At 35.4% G+C, this 16,980-nt stretch overlaps 5 protein-coding genes and 4 long non-coding RNA genes across 10 annotated transcripts; 6 read left to right on the top strand and 3 right to left on the bottom strand.

Annotated features, from left to right (window-relative positions):
* Nucleotides 1-305: 305 nt before the first annotated feature.
* LOC124443126 lies at nucleotides 306-2,598 on the top strand. The gene is made up of 2 exons (XM_046993656.1): nucleotides 306-417; nucleotides 686-2,598. Exons 1-2 carry the CDS (start codon nucleotides 371-373, stop codon nucleotides 2,223-2,225), a joined length of 1,587 nt encoding a protein of 528 aa, XP_046849612.1. The 5' UTR covers nucleotides 306-370; the 3' UTR covers nucleotides 2,226-2,598.
* On the bottom strand, nucleotides 1,603-5,735 carry LOC124443156. Its single transcript, XR_006947530.1, has 2 exons — nucleotides 5,513-5,735; nucleotides 1,603-2,210 (listed from the first exon to the last, which is right to left on the bottom strand). It is a non-coding gene; the product is annotated as an uncharacterized LOC124443156 (long non-coding RNA).
* On the bottom strand, nucleotides 3,662-3,956 carry LOC124443152. Its single transcript, XR_006947526.1, has 2 exons — nucleotides 3,884-3,956; nucleotides 3,662-3,812 (listed from the first exon to the last, which is right to left on the bottom strand). It is a non-coding gene; the product is annotated as an uncharacterized LOC124443152 (long non-coding RNA).
* Nucleotides 5,736-5,759: 24 nt separating the features above from the next.
* On the top strand, nucleotides 5,760-6,365 carry LOC124441605. Its single transcript, XM_046992080.1, has one exon. It carries the CDS (start codon nucleotides 5,760-5,762, stop codon nucleotides 6,363-6,365), a length of 606 nt encoding a protein of 201 aa, XP_046848036.1.
* A 365-nt stretch (nucleotides 6,366-6,730) lies between these two features.
* LOC124443155 lies at nucleotides 6,731-7,207 on the top strand. The gene is made up of 2 exons (XR_006947529.1): nucleotides 6,731-6,986; nucleotides 7,103-7,207. It is a non-coding gene; the product is annotated as an uncharacterized LOC124443155 (long non-coding RNA).
* Nucleotides 7,208-9,237: 2,030 nt separating this feature from the next.
* LOC124443140 lies at nucleotides 9,238-12,119 on the top strand. Its single transcript, XM_046993676.1, has 8 exons — nucleotides 9,238-9,262; nucleotides 9,337-9,402; nucleotides 9,584-9,661; nucleotides 9,885-10,007; nucleotides 10,117-10,258; nucleotides 10,845-10,909; nucleotides 11,792-11,977; nucleotides 12,044-12,119. Exons 4-7 carry the CDS (start codon nucleotides 10,005-10,007, stop codon nucleotides 11,930-11,932), a joined length of 351 nt encoding a protein of 116 aa, XP_046849632.1. The 5' UTR covers nucleotides 9,238-9,262; nucleotides 9,337-9,402; nucleotides 9,584-9,661; nucleotides 9,885-10,004; the 3' UTR covers nucleotides 11,933-11,977; nucleotides 12,044-12,119.
* On the top strand, nucleotides 12,110-13,061 carry LOC124441604. The gene is made up of 5 exons (XM_046992079.1): nucleotides 12,110-12,177; nucleotides 12,283-12,402; nucleotides 12,498-12,650; nucleotides 12,828-12,936; nucleotides 13,023-13,061. Exons 1-5 carry the CDS (start codon nucleotides 12,110-12,112, stop codon nucleotides 13,059-13,061), a joined length of 489 nt encoding a protein of 162 aa, XP_046848035.1.
* LOC124443127 lies at nucleotides 13,040-15,462 on the top strand. Of its 2 annotated transcripts, none has more exons than XM_046993658.1 (3): nucleotides 13,040-13,616; nucleotides 13,893-14,015; nucleotides 15,339-15,462. In XM_046993658.1, the coding sequence occupies exons 1-3, from the start codon at nucleotides 13,187-13,189 to the stop codon at nucleotides 15,425-15,427; spliced, it is 642 nt and encodes a 213-aa protein (XP_046849614.1). In that variant the 5' UTR covers nucleotides 13,040-13,186; the 3' UTR covers nucleotides 15,428-15,462. The 2 variants fall into 2 exon arrangements, with proteins under 2 accessions (XP_046849614.1, XP_046849613.1); XM_046993657.1 differs by lacking the exon at nucleotides 15,339-15,462 and adding an exon at nucleotides 14,127-14,560.
* On the bottom strand, nucleotides 14,191-15,108 carry LOC124443142. Its single transcript, XR_006947512.1, has 3 exons — nucleotides 14,914-15,108; nucleotides 14,772-14,843; nucleotides 14,191-14,692 (listed from the first exon to the last, which is right to left on the bottom strand). It is a non-coding gene; the product is annotated as an uncharacterized LOC124443142 (long non-coding RNA).
* Nucleotides 15,463-16,980: the final 1,518 nt, after the last annotated feature.

Below are 16,980 nucleotides of genomic sequence, written 5' to 3'. Positions count from 1 at the left end.
TGATTTTGTTGTTGTTGACTGACGTTTCGGCAACCTTAGCGGTAGTCGGTTACTGTGAAGATGACTACCGCTAAGGTTGTCGAAACGTCAGTCAACAACAACAAAAACAGCCCTTCTCAGGACTATACCAACCTGGACGATCTACATTTACAAACATGTAATAATATCATTCTTACAGTGCTCATCAATAATTACAATACATGTTGATTTCGTTAATTTTCTCGCGCGGACAAAGTTTATAGAAATGGGTGTAGACCTTTCGAAAGATCGACTGCTAACAGTCATGAACACAAACAATGGCGTGGAAAGGCAAAACAAAGCTTTCAAGCATGAATATTTGGATGGCTACAAGAATTCAACGTTGAGCGTCATGCTGACAGTGCTAATTGAAGACTTTTTGCCCGACCTTTATTTCAAGTGCTTATTTTTTCTTTTTATTTACTTGAACAAGTCTCTTAGGCGATGGCGAAGCCAGCCCGATCTTTTCCTCCAACAAATCAGATTTCTCAGCAAAATTATTGTTCATTTCTTTAGAAATTCGATTCCATTCATTGTCTTTCCATTGATTAAACACAAAAATATATGATTTCTAGAGGTACAAAAAATGGGCTGGGGAATTCGCTGCTGCTCTTAGCGCTAGTATTTTAGCAGGAATAACGTAGGAAATTCTTCTCTAATTTTACAGATACATCGAATTAAATACGAAATTGCAGAGCAATTACAGGCAGTACAATTCTGATGTCCCGTCATACCTTCACGAAAGACCACACACTATGATTAGGCATTGTATGAAAAGACTTGCATCGTCAGAATATACCCTTGCATCACACATCATGGTTGTTGACGAAATGCATGGAATTTTCAAAGTTCGTAGTCAAGACGTATGCAAGTTTTATACATTGTCGTTTGGAAGTGATCCAGGTGATCTGACAAGCTGTGATTGTTATGACTGGGAAAGACACAGGTTGCCATGTAAGCACTTCTTTGCGATTTTCAAGAACTTTCCACTTTGGTCATTTGATAAACTACCGAAGTCGTACACGGAATCTCCATTTTTAACAGTTGATCGAATAGGTTGCACGTTTGTAATGGAAACAAAGCCATTTGAGGTAAGCCAATGTCACTCCGATGATTCTTTACAAACCGTCGAAGCACCAGAGGAAAACGAAATCCACGTAACTAAGGACAAGAATATTTTTCCCACCATTGTAGCTGAGCTAAAACGAAAGCCATCTTCACATAGAACAGAAGCCGCAAGGTGCAGAGAACGGTTGGGACACATAAAGAATTTAACTTATGTTGCTGAGGGATGGGGAAATGGCAATGTTTTGCATGAAGTAAAGGTCAAATTGGATGAATGTTATAAAATACTGACTGATGTTTCTCCAAAGGAAAATGGTTTAGTGTTGGAAGTGCCAGATATAAAGAAATCTGCCCCAAAATGTAGCGTCAAAAATAGCAAGTGTTTAGTAAATCCGTTTAAACCCATCCCAAAACCGGCAAAGAAAAATCCCTGGTCATGTCGAAGTGGTGCAAAAGCACCAACTTTAAAAAGAAGTTATGCTTCAAAATTAACAGAAATAGAAGGAAAGCAAGCAAAGATTGGACGAAATGATTCAAATATTGTGACAGATGAAATAAACTCTTCCCATTACAGACCTATTGAGCCCTTGAACAAAGAATCAGGTGATAAACTGGAAAAGATCGTTCAGACCCCAAAGCGTGGATTTTTTAAAATTAGTAACATTGACATAAATATAATCATCACCAGAAAAGAGTTAACAGATCACATCATTGGTGCTGCACATGTTTTGCAGAAACAATTTCCTGCCGTACTTGGTTTAGAAAACACAACACTTGGCCCTTTTACCAATTTTTCTGTACATCGGGGTACTTTTTTCCAGATTCTCCACACAGGTATTCATCACTGGGTATTGGTTTCAAATATTGACTGTCAGCCTGCTTCAGTCAATTTATATGACAGTTTGTACAATGGAAGAGTCAGTTCTTTAACAGAAAAACAAATTGCCAACCTACTCCATGAGCCAACACCATCAATCACAATCAACATACCACATGTCCACTATCAATTCAATTACGTTGACTGTGGGGTGTTTGCAATTGCATTTCTTGTGTCATTACTTTTTAACCAAGATCCAACAACTTTGATGTATAATGAAGGTTCCATGCGATCACACTTGTTGAGTTGTCTGAAAAAAAAATGAGTTCACTCCTTTCCCTTTGACAAAGAAAAGGAAAATTGATGACAAGAGTCAAATCCAAAGAAAATTGAAATTTTCACTGATGTTCAACTGGCGAATGCCATAGAACCAGAAAGATCTTGAAAACCCAGACCTATGGTGTACTCAGTGTGACAAATGCTTGGAGTGGTTACACAAAAAGTGTTCACCAACAATGCCAGATTCAGTTTTCCACAAGACAAATGTCACTTGGAAGTGTCCAAAATGCGTATAATGAATCAAAAGAATAAAATGCTTTAGAGGAAACTCAAAGTTGTAACTATAGAAAGAATTGTTATATTTTGTATTCAATTGTAAGAGTTTCTCTGGATTTTTATTAAAGTGCTTATATTACGAATTTTAGCCCCCCTTTTTTATGAGCTTAATTGAAAATTTGGATTATTTGAAGAACTTTGACATGTCGCTGGACTTAAACAGATAAATATAAGTTCCTTAATTTTGCCTCCAAAGTCGGGTACTATTTGCGAATTTTTTACGACACCATATTGATACTTGTGACTTAGATAGTTGAACACGTCTGTTTCCGTCAATATAATATTATATTATAGGAGGTGATTTTGTTGTCGTTTTTCTTGTCTTTTTAACAAATAATGACAGTATTTTCAATAAAATATTAAAAAACAAGTTTTCCGGAAAGTATGGCCTCAAATCAGTGCTCAGATAATTCGAATTCGATGTCTGAATGCGTATCTGATTCGAGCTCGGAATCCGTGGGTTATGTCGAGCATTTAAACGACTTCGCATATGACGATGAACCGCTCGCAGGAGATGGTGATGAAGTGCATACTCCAGATGATCCCGATGGAATTCTCCCTGCGACATTAGAACAACGAAGTGATGGCGTAATTCCACTCGGTGAATGGTAAGTTGTTGTTTTCCCCTGTTTGTAATATACATAAAGTTACTTTATAAACCACAATGCTCTCACGTTTCAGGTGTAATTGTCAATGCTGTCATACCGATTTGTTAGAAGGCGCATTAGAGTACAGATGCTGTAAGGAAATAGGACCAGCTTTGCAGAAAATGACATTCGATGGCAGAATTGAGAAAATATCATGCATAACACAGCATGCCAAATTTGGGCCTTTAGTTCACGAGGCTGTCCTTGAAAACGTCGGGCCACTATTGAGAGATAGGAATGGACGTGCTTTTCGCCGCCAAGCATCACAATCATTAAATATGTAACATTGTAAATTGTATGAGAAACAATGTTATCATCAACATTGTTTCATCAACAATAATTAGTCCAACCTTTTTATTTACTTCAGGTACTTGAGAGCTGTGGCATACAGATGGTTGATGCGATGGTTTTGTGGGTCTATGGGATGGGAGAATACTTGGCCTTTACCTGCTTGTGTTTGCCACATAAAGTTCTTTTCAACACATTTACCACAATTTTGCTCTACAATGGCCATCGAACCAATGTTTTTAATGTGTACTTTTGGATTTTCAGCCTTGCAGTTAAAGCAAAATTTTTCAAATAACTCAACCAATGAGATGTAAAATACCATGAACATAGGTTGTTTATGCGAGCTTGCTCCTTCATCAATTCTGTAATACGATTAAGAAAATTCATTATTATGAAATACAACAGAGATCTAATTCTTTATAAGATAAAATACCTGACTGTATTACTTGTGGTATCTTCATCTAAATCTTCACTCTGACTAGACTCTTCAAAAGAGGAGTAGTCCATGTATGATTCTCCTTCAAAGCTCTTCAGCACTCCCCTGCATTCCATCGTCTATATTAATGCTGTTCACCACGGATGTATTACGATTTTCCCTGATTTCGCTTCGATATTCATTTTGCAACTTCGGGCCTTTTTCTTCAAAGATGCTTTTGTCTTTTATACCAGCTTAAAGTCTTTTGTAAAGATGTAAGTTTTTTCTTAAGACGATGGCATGATTTACATGGAGACTGGATTCACAAATATCTTCACCAACTGCATGTAGTTCTTCTTCAAATGGCGAATGGTTTGCTTCCCCAGTGCATACTTCAACATGCTCAGCTCCATCACTAGTAGATGGTACTTCCTCATCGAGAAAACATGTTTCCTTCAGCGATGGCTTATGGAGAGTATGTCGAATAATCTACAAAACTTATATCGAATTTACATATGACAAAAGAAAAATTTACATAAATAAGCGTAAACTCGGTTATTTCGTCCTGTAATGGTTCAGGAATCCCAGCCACTAAGATTACTAGTAGAATACGCCATGTTGATATATGTGTTCAACTTTTACGCCACAAGTCATTAGCATACCAATCAAAAAGTTCGCAAAAAAAATGCTGAAAGTTGTGACTTTGAACATCCGTAAAATCACTTTCACCAATCCAATTTCAATTATAATTGCAGATTTAAAATCACTGAAACAAGGTCTTTCAATTAAGCTCATAAAAGGGGGCTAAAATTGTAATATAAGCACTTTAATGATTAATTGAGCTTTCTTGGTGCTTCACTTATATATATATGTGCATGTACATTCATGTGTGCATGCACACACAAAAAGTAACCACTTTATCAATATTTCAATGTTCAAGGTCACTAATAGCAACTTTCCATTTTTGATATATATACAAATATCTACAAACAGCGACAGCAAAGACTTGTAGATTTTATTTTACTAATATGTAATATATATCTAAGATGGTAATTAGTTTCCTTAGTTACTTAGTTACCTTGAACAATAAAAATGTTACATATATAATGTAAAATGACTATTACTGATTTTCCCTGTATAATACATGAATATGTTGTTAACAAATTGCCCTTGGTACATGCAAAACATAAAATACAATTGGCAAGATTATATTATATAAAAAATATGTCAAAAATTTAGTACATAAAGTGATATCAAACCATCGTCTAACAAAAAATCAGGGAAATGGAGAATAAAATGTCTAGAATTTTCAATGTTATCTTACCTTTCTTGATAAGTTGATTTAGATTTGTTTATACTGTAGAACAAGTGATGGGGAGCTTACATATGTAATACCAGTGGGCAAAATAATTTCAAAATAAATTGTGCTTTAATTTTCTTTATGCTTTCAGGTTTCAACACATTTAAAGTTAAATAAATGTGTAATGGTATAACATTTTTAAATTCTAAACTGCTATACATTTTCATTTTGTTGATCACAATAAAGAATCACAGGAGACCATTTGTCTTTGTTTACTTGAATGCAACTATGTCGAATAACATGTCAATATTATAAATATATATTGTACTACAAAATACTGCGCTTACCTTTAAGTTTGGTTAGATCAATAGTCTGTTCAAAATACCACGACCATTTGTCTATCTGTTGTTTTTATTTAAATTATATGCAGTGGTATGTTTCGCTGCCGTAAGGGCGGATCTCCACTAGACGATTTTTATGACGATCGTCTTAAAAATTCGCTGCGCCACATGCGCAGTAGGAAATAAAATCGTCAACAAAATCGTCAACAAAATCGTCAAAGACGATTGCAAATTGCAATGTGAAATTGAGAAAATGGCGGATGTGAATCAAACTTTAATGCATTATTTACTTCTTCGAAGGCATTTGATTTTACTTCATGCATGTAGAGTAAGATCCATGAAAACAAAGCGAAAACGACCAAGATTTTGGATGCATAAACTGTACGAGGAAAGAAATGAGAAAGGCGAGTACAATTTGCTGGTTAAAGACTTGCGATTATTCGATCATGAAATGCTTTTCAGATATTTCAGGATGTTACCTGACACTTTTGAGACCTTGTTGGGGTATATTGCCCCGATGATAAGAAAGAAAGAGACGAAAATGCGAGAACTAATAAGTGTAGATCAAAGACTTTTAGTCACTCTGCGATATTTGGCAACTGGGGATGCTCATACAACTATCGCTGCCAATTATAGAATGAGCTCAACGACTGTTGGTCGAATTATCTACGAAACATGCAACGCACTTTGGGACAAACTAAAGGAAATGGGTTTCATGAAAACACCTTGCACTGAAAGTGACTGGAAAAAAGTATCTAAAGATTTTGAAGATCGATGGAACTTTCCTAATATGCTGGGAGTAATTGATGGAAAGCATGTGCAGATGTTTGCTCCTGCTGGACAGGCATTGAGTTTTTAAATACAAAAGACTCATAGCATTGTTTTGTTGGGAGTTAGTGATGCAAATTATAAATTCACACTGGTTGATATTGGTGATAGTGGGCGGCAAAGTGATGGCAGCGTGTATGCCAACAGCAATCTTGGCTATGCTATTGAAAACAAGCTTCTCAACATGCCCACAGATGGCAAGATTACCCATTCAACGAAAGTATTACCCCACGTATTTGTAGGGGATGATGCATTTGGCCTAAAACGCCACATGATGAAGCCCTATCCTTTTTCAAACCTGTCTGAGAGGAAACTAATTTTCAATTACAGGCTAAGCAGAGCCAGACGTGTCATTGAAAATGCTTTTGTATTTGTGCTAGTCGGTTTCGTGTTTCATAGGCCTATAGTTGCCAAAGTTGATAATGTGATTGCCATAACTAAAGCTGTTGTGGCATTGCATAACTTCCTTATGAGCATAAATGAAGATGACGATTCAAATCTATACTGTCCACCATCATTTGCTGATCAAGATGGGAAAATGGGTAATGAGTTTAAACCTGGTGAGTGGCGACAAGATGCAAATTGTATGAATGGATTGGGTGACATTACAGATGTTGGTGCATCAAATAACTATGGTGCAGAAGCTAAGTGGGTTCGTGAACAATTTGCTGATTATTTTAATAATGAAGGAGCAGTTGACTGGCAGTGGCATATAGTAAGGTGTTCAAAATAAAAAACGAATTTAAAGCCATTTATATTCAATATGAGCATTAGTGATGTGATGGATTTTCATACGAAAGGGGTTTTTCACTTATGTAGTTAGCAATACATGTTTAAGCTGTAATTTTAAAATAAATGATTTCACTTGCTATATATCTGTATTCATTGGAAGGAATGTATCTTGTATAAGTGAGTTTGTTATTAATTTATAATGCAATATGTGAAGTTCTACAACAATTTTCATTAGGTATCTGAATATTGTAAATCATACAAAAGCTGTTGAATTTTTAATTTAGCTTGTCTGAGTTGCTTTTTTTCCATATCTCTTAAAACTGGAACAAGACTCATACAAAATAACTCTGCTTCATCCTTATCTTCATTTTCTTTTACTTGACATTCCTTCTAAATAATTTACCATTTTCTGGTCCATACTCTTCACATGGTCAAGAAATGGGTCTAGTTGATCGTTAGAATTAGGACGCTTTCTTTTACCATATTTTGCCTCATCTGATACGCTTGAACAGCTTGAAGAAGGCTGACTAGGTCCTGGAGATTGTGATGAGGATATGTCCAATATGTTCTCTGGTATTGTTTGGATTTCAAGATCCACATTGCTGCGAGTTTCCAAATTGCTTGTTTTCTCATGAAGAAAGCTCATAACCTCAAAATATTTGCATGTTGGAAGTGTCAAAGCAGCTGCCCCAGATTTAGACAATGCTCGTCTCCTATCAAGGCATTTTTTTAGAGAATCTTTAAGGTTCTTAAAAATTTCTGAAGGTATGGAACTGAAAAAGGGCAAGAAACAAATTTTGTTAGAGTTGACATAAAATACGAAATAACACATATAGTCAAGGAGCACAGTCAAACGAAATGGTGAGACGAACACCCTATGCAGAAACGTCGAGAAGTTTTCCTGTCCACTTTAGCATGTTTAACATGTTACATCACAATAACCAAACAACACATAAGTGAAATTCTCAAGTTTCTTGAAGTCCTCCATTAATTTAGAACACTTACCTTCTCGCTGGAACATTCGAGACAAAGATTTCCATGCATTAAGTTTCATGGTCCTATTTTTAGTTTATATTGCTTGTATCCCACAAGCAACTATAGTCTCGGAGAGCTTGCAAAACATTTCTTATCGAGCTCTCCAACATCTTGTACCACATTTTGATCAACAAAATGTTGCACCACTGAGATATTCCTCGGAGATGCAAGTATTTGAATCTCTGACGGTATATTTTCTACAGGATTTGTACCGTTCAGTTGGAATTCGTTTTCCACTGGTGGCAGCCATTTTGACTTTAGAGAAATGGTAATTAGTTTCACGGGATGAAATTTCATTGGTTCAATTTACGATATAAGCTCGACGAAAAGTAGAAACCGTTTCTACTTTTCGTCGAGCGCTTGACGATTTAGTTGACGATTTTTATTTCCTACTGCACATGTGGCGCAGCGAATTTTTAAGACGATCGTCACAAAAATCGTCTAGTGGAGATCCGCCTTAAAATGGCATATACAACCACAAATACAACCATCCGACTGGTGCAGCTTAAGAAAGAAATTTCAGGGCTTCCATTTACTACATTTTTCAAAGTTCATGTATGAGGACAATATTTCTTCGCGTATTCATATTTTTTAGGAGTTTGCAACATCAAAAGTTCGAAGCAAGGCAATCGATCAACAGGGCTCAGTCACTCAGTACTATGCTTAGTACTTTTTTAAATATCTATCGGGAGTCTGGCTGGGAGAATGGTACTTAGACTAATTCTAGGCTAACTTTGTCAATCCAAGAACACGTGCAGTACTGGTTTTTATAAATCGGGGTATTAATTTTGGGTACACTTGCAAAATTTATCAATTCAGGAAGAAATTCAGACGCTCAAATGACTTCTTTACAATAACGTGGAGAGGAAAGGAAACACACAAAAGATGATGCGGTAGGAATTTTAAAGTGTTCTTTTATTGTTTCTGGTTGCACAATTTCATATTAATTTATTTTATTACCACAGTTATATTAACAAAAGTATGTGTACAAATTTATTTATGCCCACAATGTGGTGTAAGGAAAAACTTATTCGAGCACATTTTCCAATTTCAAGTCTGGATTCTCTACATCCTTTAATCACAATGTCATATATGTTAATAGAATAGCAGTGTGTCATATGAATCTCAATTTTTGAACAAGAAAATGAATTTGGGGATTTGGTAAGTTTACATATATTGTAAAACTATGTAGATATAAAATACGCTATGTTTATGGGTTTTTCATTTATATGTAGAATGAACAAAGTGAAGATATTGCTGAAAATTATGACAAGCACCAAGAGTTAACCACCAAAACACAGGTTTTAATGTACATATTGATATTGTTTCTCATGAAAAGTCATTGGAAGTGGTTATATGTAGGACTGCTTTCACTAGAAATAACTAAAAAATTTTGAAGTAATTTAAAGAAGGCATGCATTATTTAAACACTTATTAAAAGTCTGTACACATTTTAAATTAAATAATGGTCTTTATTTGTAGGACTCTGAAGATATCTTTACCAAGCAATCTATCTCTATTATTACAGAGGAACCCAAACAACCATGTCAACATAGTCAAGTAGTTCTCACATATACAGTTATACTTTATACTGTTTACCACTAGTCATGTTTTAATGTGTTATAAATTGACAATATGCTTGTTGATTGCTTATGCATGAAACACTGTGTAGCAAAACTTTATTAACATCTGGTAGAAATGTGCTCAACAAACATAAAAATATATTACAATAGATATTTTGAAACAGTGAACATTAATAATTACTGTGTACTTGCTCTTTCAGAGTCATTTGTCACCCACTGGCCACTATACTGGGCTATTGTTACAGTTTGACTTTGCATCAAATGTATCACGTCAGCAATCCTTTGTTGTTCATGATTATAATGCAAACAAAAGAACAATTATGGTGATGTCAAATTTTATTTCCATAATTTCAATGTTGGGTATATACCCAACTAAATGATATTACTCAATACTCTTTTTGGTGCTATAATCTGCATGTATTTTTTCTTCAGCATAATTCATTTGTATTTGTACATCGATATCCCCACCTATTGCTTGATGGCTATGGTTGGATATTGTGCTGCTCATGTGATGCAAATAGAAAGCAATTTGTTGAAGCCCTACCTAATAATATACAATTAGATCCTCAAAAAGGTATGTAAAATAGATGTTACTGAAATGAAATGATTAAAACAGGCCAAACAACATTTTTGTACTTGTCAGATATACCATATCCCAGTTGCATACACATATTAGCAATGGAAAAATATCTGGTTGTGTATGATAGAAAGTTTGGTATTGAAGCCAAAGATTTTATTGAAAAAGTAAGTGTTGTGTGTTACTCTTTCAGGATATAAGGTGTCTGAACAGCTTCACCAAATTTTGACTTACACTTACATACTATTTGTTTCAAGACCCTTGTCAAAGATGTGAGAACTTGTTACATATTAATCTGACATTGCATGTAGTGAATGTCTCAAATTTGTATTTGGCTTATTTTTCAATGTAAAGTTCTTCATGTGGTATGGGAGAAAATGTCTTCATCCTTAAATATCAGTTTATTGTACATTTCAAACCCTTGTGAAGTCATCCTTCTGTGTTTTACAAGACCCTTGTTCGACATTGTTCTTATTACATGTGGATGTTAACCAGCACAGCTTTACAAGCAAAATATTGTTAAAACTTGTGAATGATTATTTACACAATATATTTATCTCATCAATTTCTTTTATGAATGCAGAATCCACATCCATGATGCAGTCTGTTTTCAGTGATCATTCCTACCATGAGATGCAACCTGAAGAAGTATATTTTGTTATGTGAAAATAACTTTTTTGTACAAATACACGTATTGTTTCTCAACCTTCTAATACCCCACAATTTGTTACCATACATCCTGTGCCTAAGTTCAGGAGCTTCTATAAAGCTATTAGGGTGATAACCAACAGGGCAAATTGAATTTATTTATGACTATTGAGGTATACACATTCATACTCACATACATACATAGTCACATACTTACAGTACATACATTAAGTAGTATAAACTAAATGTATGACAAAAATAGTAAAGTCATATTCACCATTTGCTTTACGGGCCTGATATATATATATTAAGCACTTTCTAAGAATTTTGTGAAGTCATAATTAATCATAATTATTAATTCTGCATACACATACACACACATACATACACACACATACATACACACACATACATACACACACATAATATAACCTTAAGATAAATGATTTTACATATTTTAGGACTTGTTTAGTGCAGTGTGCAGGGAGGTTCAGTGGATTGCTGTAAAACCAGTGAATAGTCCATGGGGGTTTGTACTTTTGTGTATTCAAAAGTAATGCCGCCCGAGTTAAAATGTTGCAGCTGTTCGTCATATCATTGCATTCATGTGACAACCCTTGCAAAAGCCATGCAAATCGTTGAAGAGGATGAAATGGATTCTCCATTGGCACTTTTTAAGTTTTCCTTTGGAATTACACCAGATGCGAGACTATTTTGAATTGGCTACACTTAGCAAAGAAAAGGTTTCTTTATTTGAAACAGGTATGCAAGATAATCTGCAATGGTGAACATCCTTTTAGCTTTACATATACTATTTCCTTTATCGGTATGGTATTTAGCACTTTCTAGCATTTTGTAAATATTACAATTTAATTATTTTAGGCAATGAGAATGATGCAAGCGATTTTACTGATCTTCCTGAAAAAAATGGTCATAAAATTTTGGCGCCATCTGAAAGTGGTATTTGTTCTTGTGGTGCAGAGTGGGATAAACGTTCTATTCAAGATGAATGGTTGTACGTAGACTTGTGTTCAGTTGCGTACTTTTGTTCAATCCATGATGTGAAGGGTAAGTTCTGATTTGTTATAGGTTACGCTTCACTTCATAATTATTTGACTTAAATAAATTATTTAGTGTATTGTAGACCTTGCTCCTCTTGTGCTACGAAAAGCATTATGATGGCATTGAAAACAGGATTGTATGGTTTGGATCATATGCAATATCTCATGCCGTTCTAAAGATTACATTCGGCTTTTCATAACGTCGAGGTACTTTTAATGAAAATTTGCCGAAGCATTAGTAGCTACGTTTGTCCATTATTTAATTTTCTCGCACTATATCTTTTGAATGTTTTTCTTTTTATTCTTGTTCAGTTTACCTATGTACAAATATTATGTTGCATATGTACAAAGGCAAGTGTCTTCGGGTAATTTGAATTTCCCAAAGGAAATAACTTACGCCAAGTTTCGTCTCGCTATCATTGCCATGATACGGTAAGCATCATTTCATTTTCAGCTGTAAAATATGAATATTCCATTGAGATAGTGATCGCTTGTTTTATTAAGTTATTGAATTTTCTCTTATTAAGGTTGCTTGATATTGATTTTGACAATGGGTTTTTTTGTGAATTATGTGGAAGAATTCCCCAGAAGGTGGTGATGGATGGAACAACTCTTGGAATACAGAAAACTTTCTTACCAAATAATTTAAGAGAGTCTGATACTGGATTGCTAGATGGAAGATAAGTATTTTGAAGTTTATCTGTAATATATAGTATATACAGGTCTGCTAATTAGTAAATACGAGTGTTCATCTACGTATCAGAAAGCATTTTATGCATGATGGTGACTTCTCTCACTTTGTTTTGTACACAGCTTATAGTTATAAAAATAACAACCTGTTTTCTTTTGTCCAATACTAGGTTTGAAATGCGCAATTTCATCAACAGGAGAAATGTGCGAGCTTTATTGAAGAAGTACAGTGATTCAAAGCTAAGTTGGGACGAATTTCAAGAATTAAAATCTGAAGTAAGAAGAATTTATTACCCACGAGTACAAAATTTTGTATGACCACTCCAGAGCTCATTTTATACTACAATTTCTCGTATTTATAGATATCTTCAAAGGGCTTAGGACTCTATTTGAATGGTTAGAGAAACAAGGATTTATCACTAGTTGTCCAAACTCGTGCAGAAGGTTATTGGCAGCATTGGCTTCTGACAAACCAGTATGCGCAATTGTGCCCCCCAAAGAAGAAGTTTTGGACCTCTTGATAAGGATGTCTGATGGAGCCAATCCAAAAAACAATCCTTCGACTGATTTAAAACTTCTTCATGAAGAAATGCCCCTACTGTTTAACGTCATTGAGACTAGCGAAGAAATTCCTATTACTATTCAACCGCTGCTAACGGAATTGGTACAAAAGGCTATAAGTCCGTTCGAGGTCAAGGACGGTCAGTGGCGTTTGCCACACAACTTACCTTCGGTGTCTCAAAATTCGTCCCATGGATATCTACCTTGTCTGCCAGAACTGGTTCAACGAGGGAATTATGTTGTTGACAATAGGAAGACACAGCAGGGAGATTGTGCCAAAGTCACTAGGCCCAAGAAGAAGCATGGCACTTTGATCCCTGGAATATTTTGTATTCTTTGTCCCCACGGTATTTACATGATGAACAGCGCCAACGAAAATTTGTTTTACTATTGCAGTAAGTGACATTGCGCCTTCGTTTTTGTTTCCAGGTATATGTTATGGATTCGAAATAATGAGGGATCACGAATCACCAAATATCCATTAACCATTTTACGAACACGTTTTCCTGATGGTAATTTACGTATGCGTGTACCTTTTAAGGTGCTACAAACAGAGTATTATCAGTGAATCGGACAGATTGCGTGACGGCTTAGTCGCCTGACAGAGTTTTCAGTTCAGTAACATAACCGAATGTGCCTGATGATATGCTTATGTATTTTTATTTCTTTAGCGCCAGAGTTGGTCATTTACGATAATGCCTGCAGATTGCACGAGTATTGTTTGAACCGAGATCCAGCATTTTTTAAGAAAACAAAATTTGTTGTTGATAAGTTTCATTGGAAAAATCATTCAGGTAAACTGCCATACTCTTCCTATTTTACTTGAAGCGAACTTATTGATCCAAAAATGGCCGTTTTTATGTTCTCACAAAATTTGTTGATTTATAACTGTCCTTTATGTGTAGGATGCTGCGAGGGATATAACATGAAATTGTATCCCACGCTCAATATGTACAATAGTCAAGCTGCTGAACAGTGCAATTCGTGTATTAAGCCTCCATGGTTTCTTACATGGAATACGATAACTTTTTTCTTTTTACAAAACTTCATATTTGTCACAGGAATATGTTACGCATTGTTAAATACAATCCTGAGAGAGAAATAGCCTACAAACACTATTTTCTCACTCTTAGTCGCGTTATTCATTAGTAACGCGTTATAGTTTCGTTTTTCGAAAAATTTAAACTTGTTTTTATGAATAGTTTTATCTGTACAAAATATTACTTCATAGTTACCCATATAGTTTCTGCAAAAGTAACAATTACATGTAACGTCGTTACTTGTAAAAAAATTATTTACATCACTTGTTATAAATATAAGAGAATGTTATTCATATGCACCAGCTTTAAACTTAAATTCTGCTTCATTACAAATTGCTTCGCTAAATGGCAAAGCTTCGAATCAGTTTTTTAAGGTATGGTCTTTTACTATTTACATGGATATCGGCAAGTAATCCAGGACCAACTTCTCCCTATCAAAAAGAACACTATCTTTATATGAACAGAGTAAACAAAGTGATTAAGAATCATGATATCTTTTCTCAACTTTACCCCCTCTGATATTCTTCTCGCAAATTCTGTCACGAATATGCCACAGTCATAACCATTTGCTTGTTGTATCACCTGTCGTCAATAGTTAAGTTATCCCTTTGTAAATGATAAGTACTTGCCATTGTAAATGATAAGGACTTACGTCGGCATATATAGGTTGGGAAATTCGAGCAATGTCTTCTGGCCATCTTTGCTCTTGCCTCACATGCTGAAAATATCTTTTTCACAAGAAAAATGATTTGTGTAGACGTGCTAGAAACATTCACTTTGTCAACATGTTAGATACATGATACACTTCATTCTTCAAGTAAATTGTTATGTACGTCATATACCTTCGTATACTAGATGCAACTTCTCTTTTTTGCCATCCCATACTGCATAACACATAGAGTTTGCCTGCTCTAATATTGTATGCAATGAGCCACCAATGCAGCCTATATTTTTTAAATGAACATGGAGTTGGCTCAGGTTGGCCTTTGCATCACGAAACAGTAAAAATTTAGTGCTTCCACCCTTACCTGTCACATATTGGCACTATCACACATTCATATTTATTCATTTCTTCAGGTGTGAACATCCCCACTCTTGAAATGAAACATCCTGATACTCTCAGCGGTCTTTCTCCTCTAAAAAGTAGGAAATACAGCGACACATAGGTAACATGTTAGGTATGGCTAGTGGTTGGTCATCGTCATTGAGCCTTGTGACACTAGTTCAGTAGACGTTAATTGTCCTGAAGACGTTGAGGAGGTTGCTAGTAAAGCGTCGCCTAAACCAGAAGTTAGTTTTCATGGTATGCTAACGGATTACGCAAACGTTGTTAGGAAGAAGCTCACATGAAATGGTTATGGTCTCGTTCCATCGTCTTCTGAGGATGTTTCATGTTTATCCTGTATCTTTCACCAATGTTACAAATACATAGTTTTTATGTTTTTGAAATTGTCGTTTTTATGACTATTATTTTAGAGCATAGACATTGAAGAATCTTGTGGTAGTACAAGTATTTTCAACATTTTTTTGTTGAAAAATTCTCTAGTTTCAATTCTTCGAAATTTCTCATCTTAATATTGTAGAAACTATTATAACAAAGTACATAATCCCTTTATTCCATGAAGCCCATGGATGCGTTCGTTCATGATGAAAGAGTCATATTGTATAAGGAGGCTCGTTCATCACGAGAGAGTTATGAGAAAGTTACGTTGTAAAGGTACTAAGTAAAAACGTATAACGTTGAACCTTTGAAGTATCCTTGGACGTTCTAGTTTTTTTTATGAGAAGAATTCTTGTAAAGAAAAAGTTAAATTTTGAAAACCAAACAATCCCGTTTTCGGTCCATGCCTCCCGATACCCGGAGATAGTTGAGCACTAGAGCGTCGCATGTTAACTAAGGAACGACATAATCCTTGCTTGTTTCCATGAAACATATCGATGGTTTGCTCGTGATACATAAGAAACAGTAAATGGGAGAGTTAAATCAGAAAGATATAAACCGATAAAATTGGTATAAACATGTTTAGGGTTGTCTTTAATTATAAGTGTCAGAAAAAGACAGGGTCATAAGAAGTTAATTGAAACATTGCTTGGTTTGTTTTATGAGAAGAAAACAAAAAGATAAAATTCGAAAGCAAAAAACCCCGTTTTCGGTCCATGCTTCCCGATACCTTCTTAAGCGCAAGGCACTAGAACGCCCCATGTTAAAGTTTCGGTAGGAGATTTCGGCCCTCCACGCTATCCTACTTGGGAGATGCCAATAGCAAGCTTCCGCCCATCAGACCCTGAGATCACCTGCGATGGGCTTTGCTCAGGGTACGCAGGGAGAGTGCGGTCGCCACCGAAGTGAGGGCCCCTAAGACACTGCATACTATATCGCACCCAGCTTCCACTGCTAGTTGACATCTACTATATGAAGTTTTAGCTTTATATATATATACCAAAATTTAAAGGCGTACGAAAGTTGTGGGATGATTGTTATCGTTACTGCGCATGCGCAGATGATTTGTCTTAAAACGTGTGACTGAGCGAACTAGTTACTCCAAAATCGTTACTAGTACATCCAGTTGGTCGTTACCATAAGCTTGGAGCGTTTGTGGAGTTTTTGGAGAGTTGCTTCGAAATTTCTCATCTTAATTTTCATCATTACTTTAGAATCCTTTCGATACGAGAAATCGTCGGGATTTGAGGTACTTTATACGATATATTGAATTTAAGT

The sequence above is a fragment of the Xenia sp. Carnegie-2017 genome, unplaced genomic scaffold (assembly GCF_021976095.1).
Source record: "Xenia sp. Carnegie-2017 unplaced genomic scaffold, XeniaSp_v1 HiC_scaffold_20, whole genome shotgun sequence".
Lineage (NCBI taxonomy): Eukaryota > Metazoa > Cnidaria > Anthozoa > Malacalcyonacea > Xeniidae > Xenia > Xenia sp. Carnegie-2017.
The sequence above is the reverse complement of the archived record's forward strand: the minus strand, read 5'-3'. Positions and strand labels throughout refer to the sequence as shown.

Bases quoted from the DNA above. Each gene is read 5' to 3' on its own strand.
- LOC124443140 (XM_046993676.1), top strand. The intron at 10,259-10,844 runs GTATGTAAAATA...TTATGAATGCAG, and splicing joins ACAATTAGATCCTCAAAAAG to AATCCACATCCATGATGCAG. The intron at 10,910-11,791 runs GTATATTTTGTT...TAATTATTTTAG, and splicing joins ATGAGATGCAACCTGAAGAA to GCAATGAGAATGATGCAAGC.
- LOC124441605 (XM_046992080.1), top strand. From the start codon at position 5,760: ATGGCGGATGTGAATCAAACTTTAATGCATTATTTACTTCTTCGAAGG.
- LOC124443126 (XM_046993656.1), top strand. From the start codon at position 371: ATGCTGACAGTGCTAATTGAAGACTTTTTGCCCGACCTTTATTTCAA. The intron at 418-685 runs GTGCTTATTTTT...CTAATTTTACAG, and splicing joins TTGCCCGACCTTTATTTCAA to ATACATCGAATTAAATACGA.
- LOC124441604 (XM_046992079.1), top strand. From the start codon at position 12,110: ATGGTTTGGATCATATGCAATATCTCATGCCGTTCTAAAGATTACATT. The intron at 12,178-12,282 runs GTACTTTTAATG...ATTCTTGTTCAG, and splicing joins CGGCTTTTCATAACGTCGAG to TTTACCTATGTACAAATATT. The intron at 12,403-12,497 runs GTAAGCATCATT...TCTCTTATTAAG, and splicing joins GCTATCATTGCCATGATACG to GTTGCTTGATATTGATTTTG.
- LOC124443127 (XM_046993657.1), top strand. From the start codon at position 13,187: ATGTCTGATGGAGCCAATCCAAAAAACAATCCTTCGACTGATTTAAAA. The intron at 13,617-13,892 runs GTAAGTGACATT...TTATTTCTTTAG, and splicing joins AAATTTGTTTTACTATTGCA to CGCCAGAGTTGGTCATTTAC. The intron at 14,016-14,126 runs GTAAACTGCCAT...CTTTATGTGTAG, and splicing joins TCATTGGAAAAATCATTCAG to GATGCTGCGAGGGATATAAC.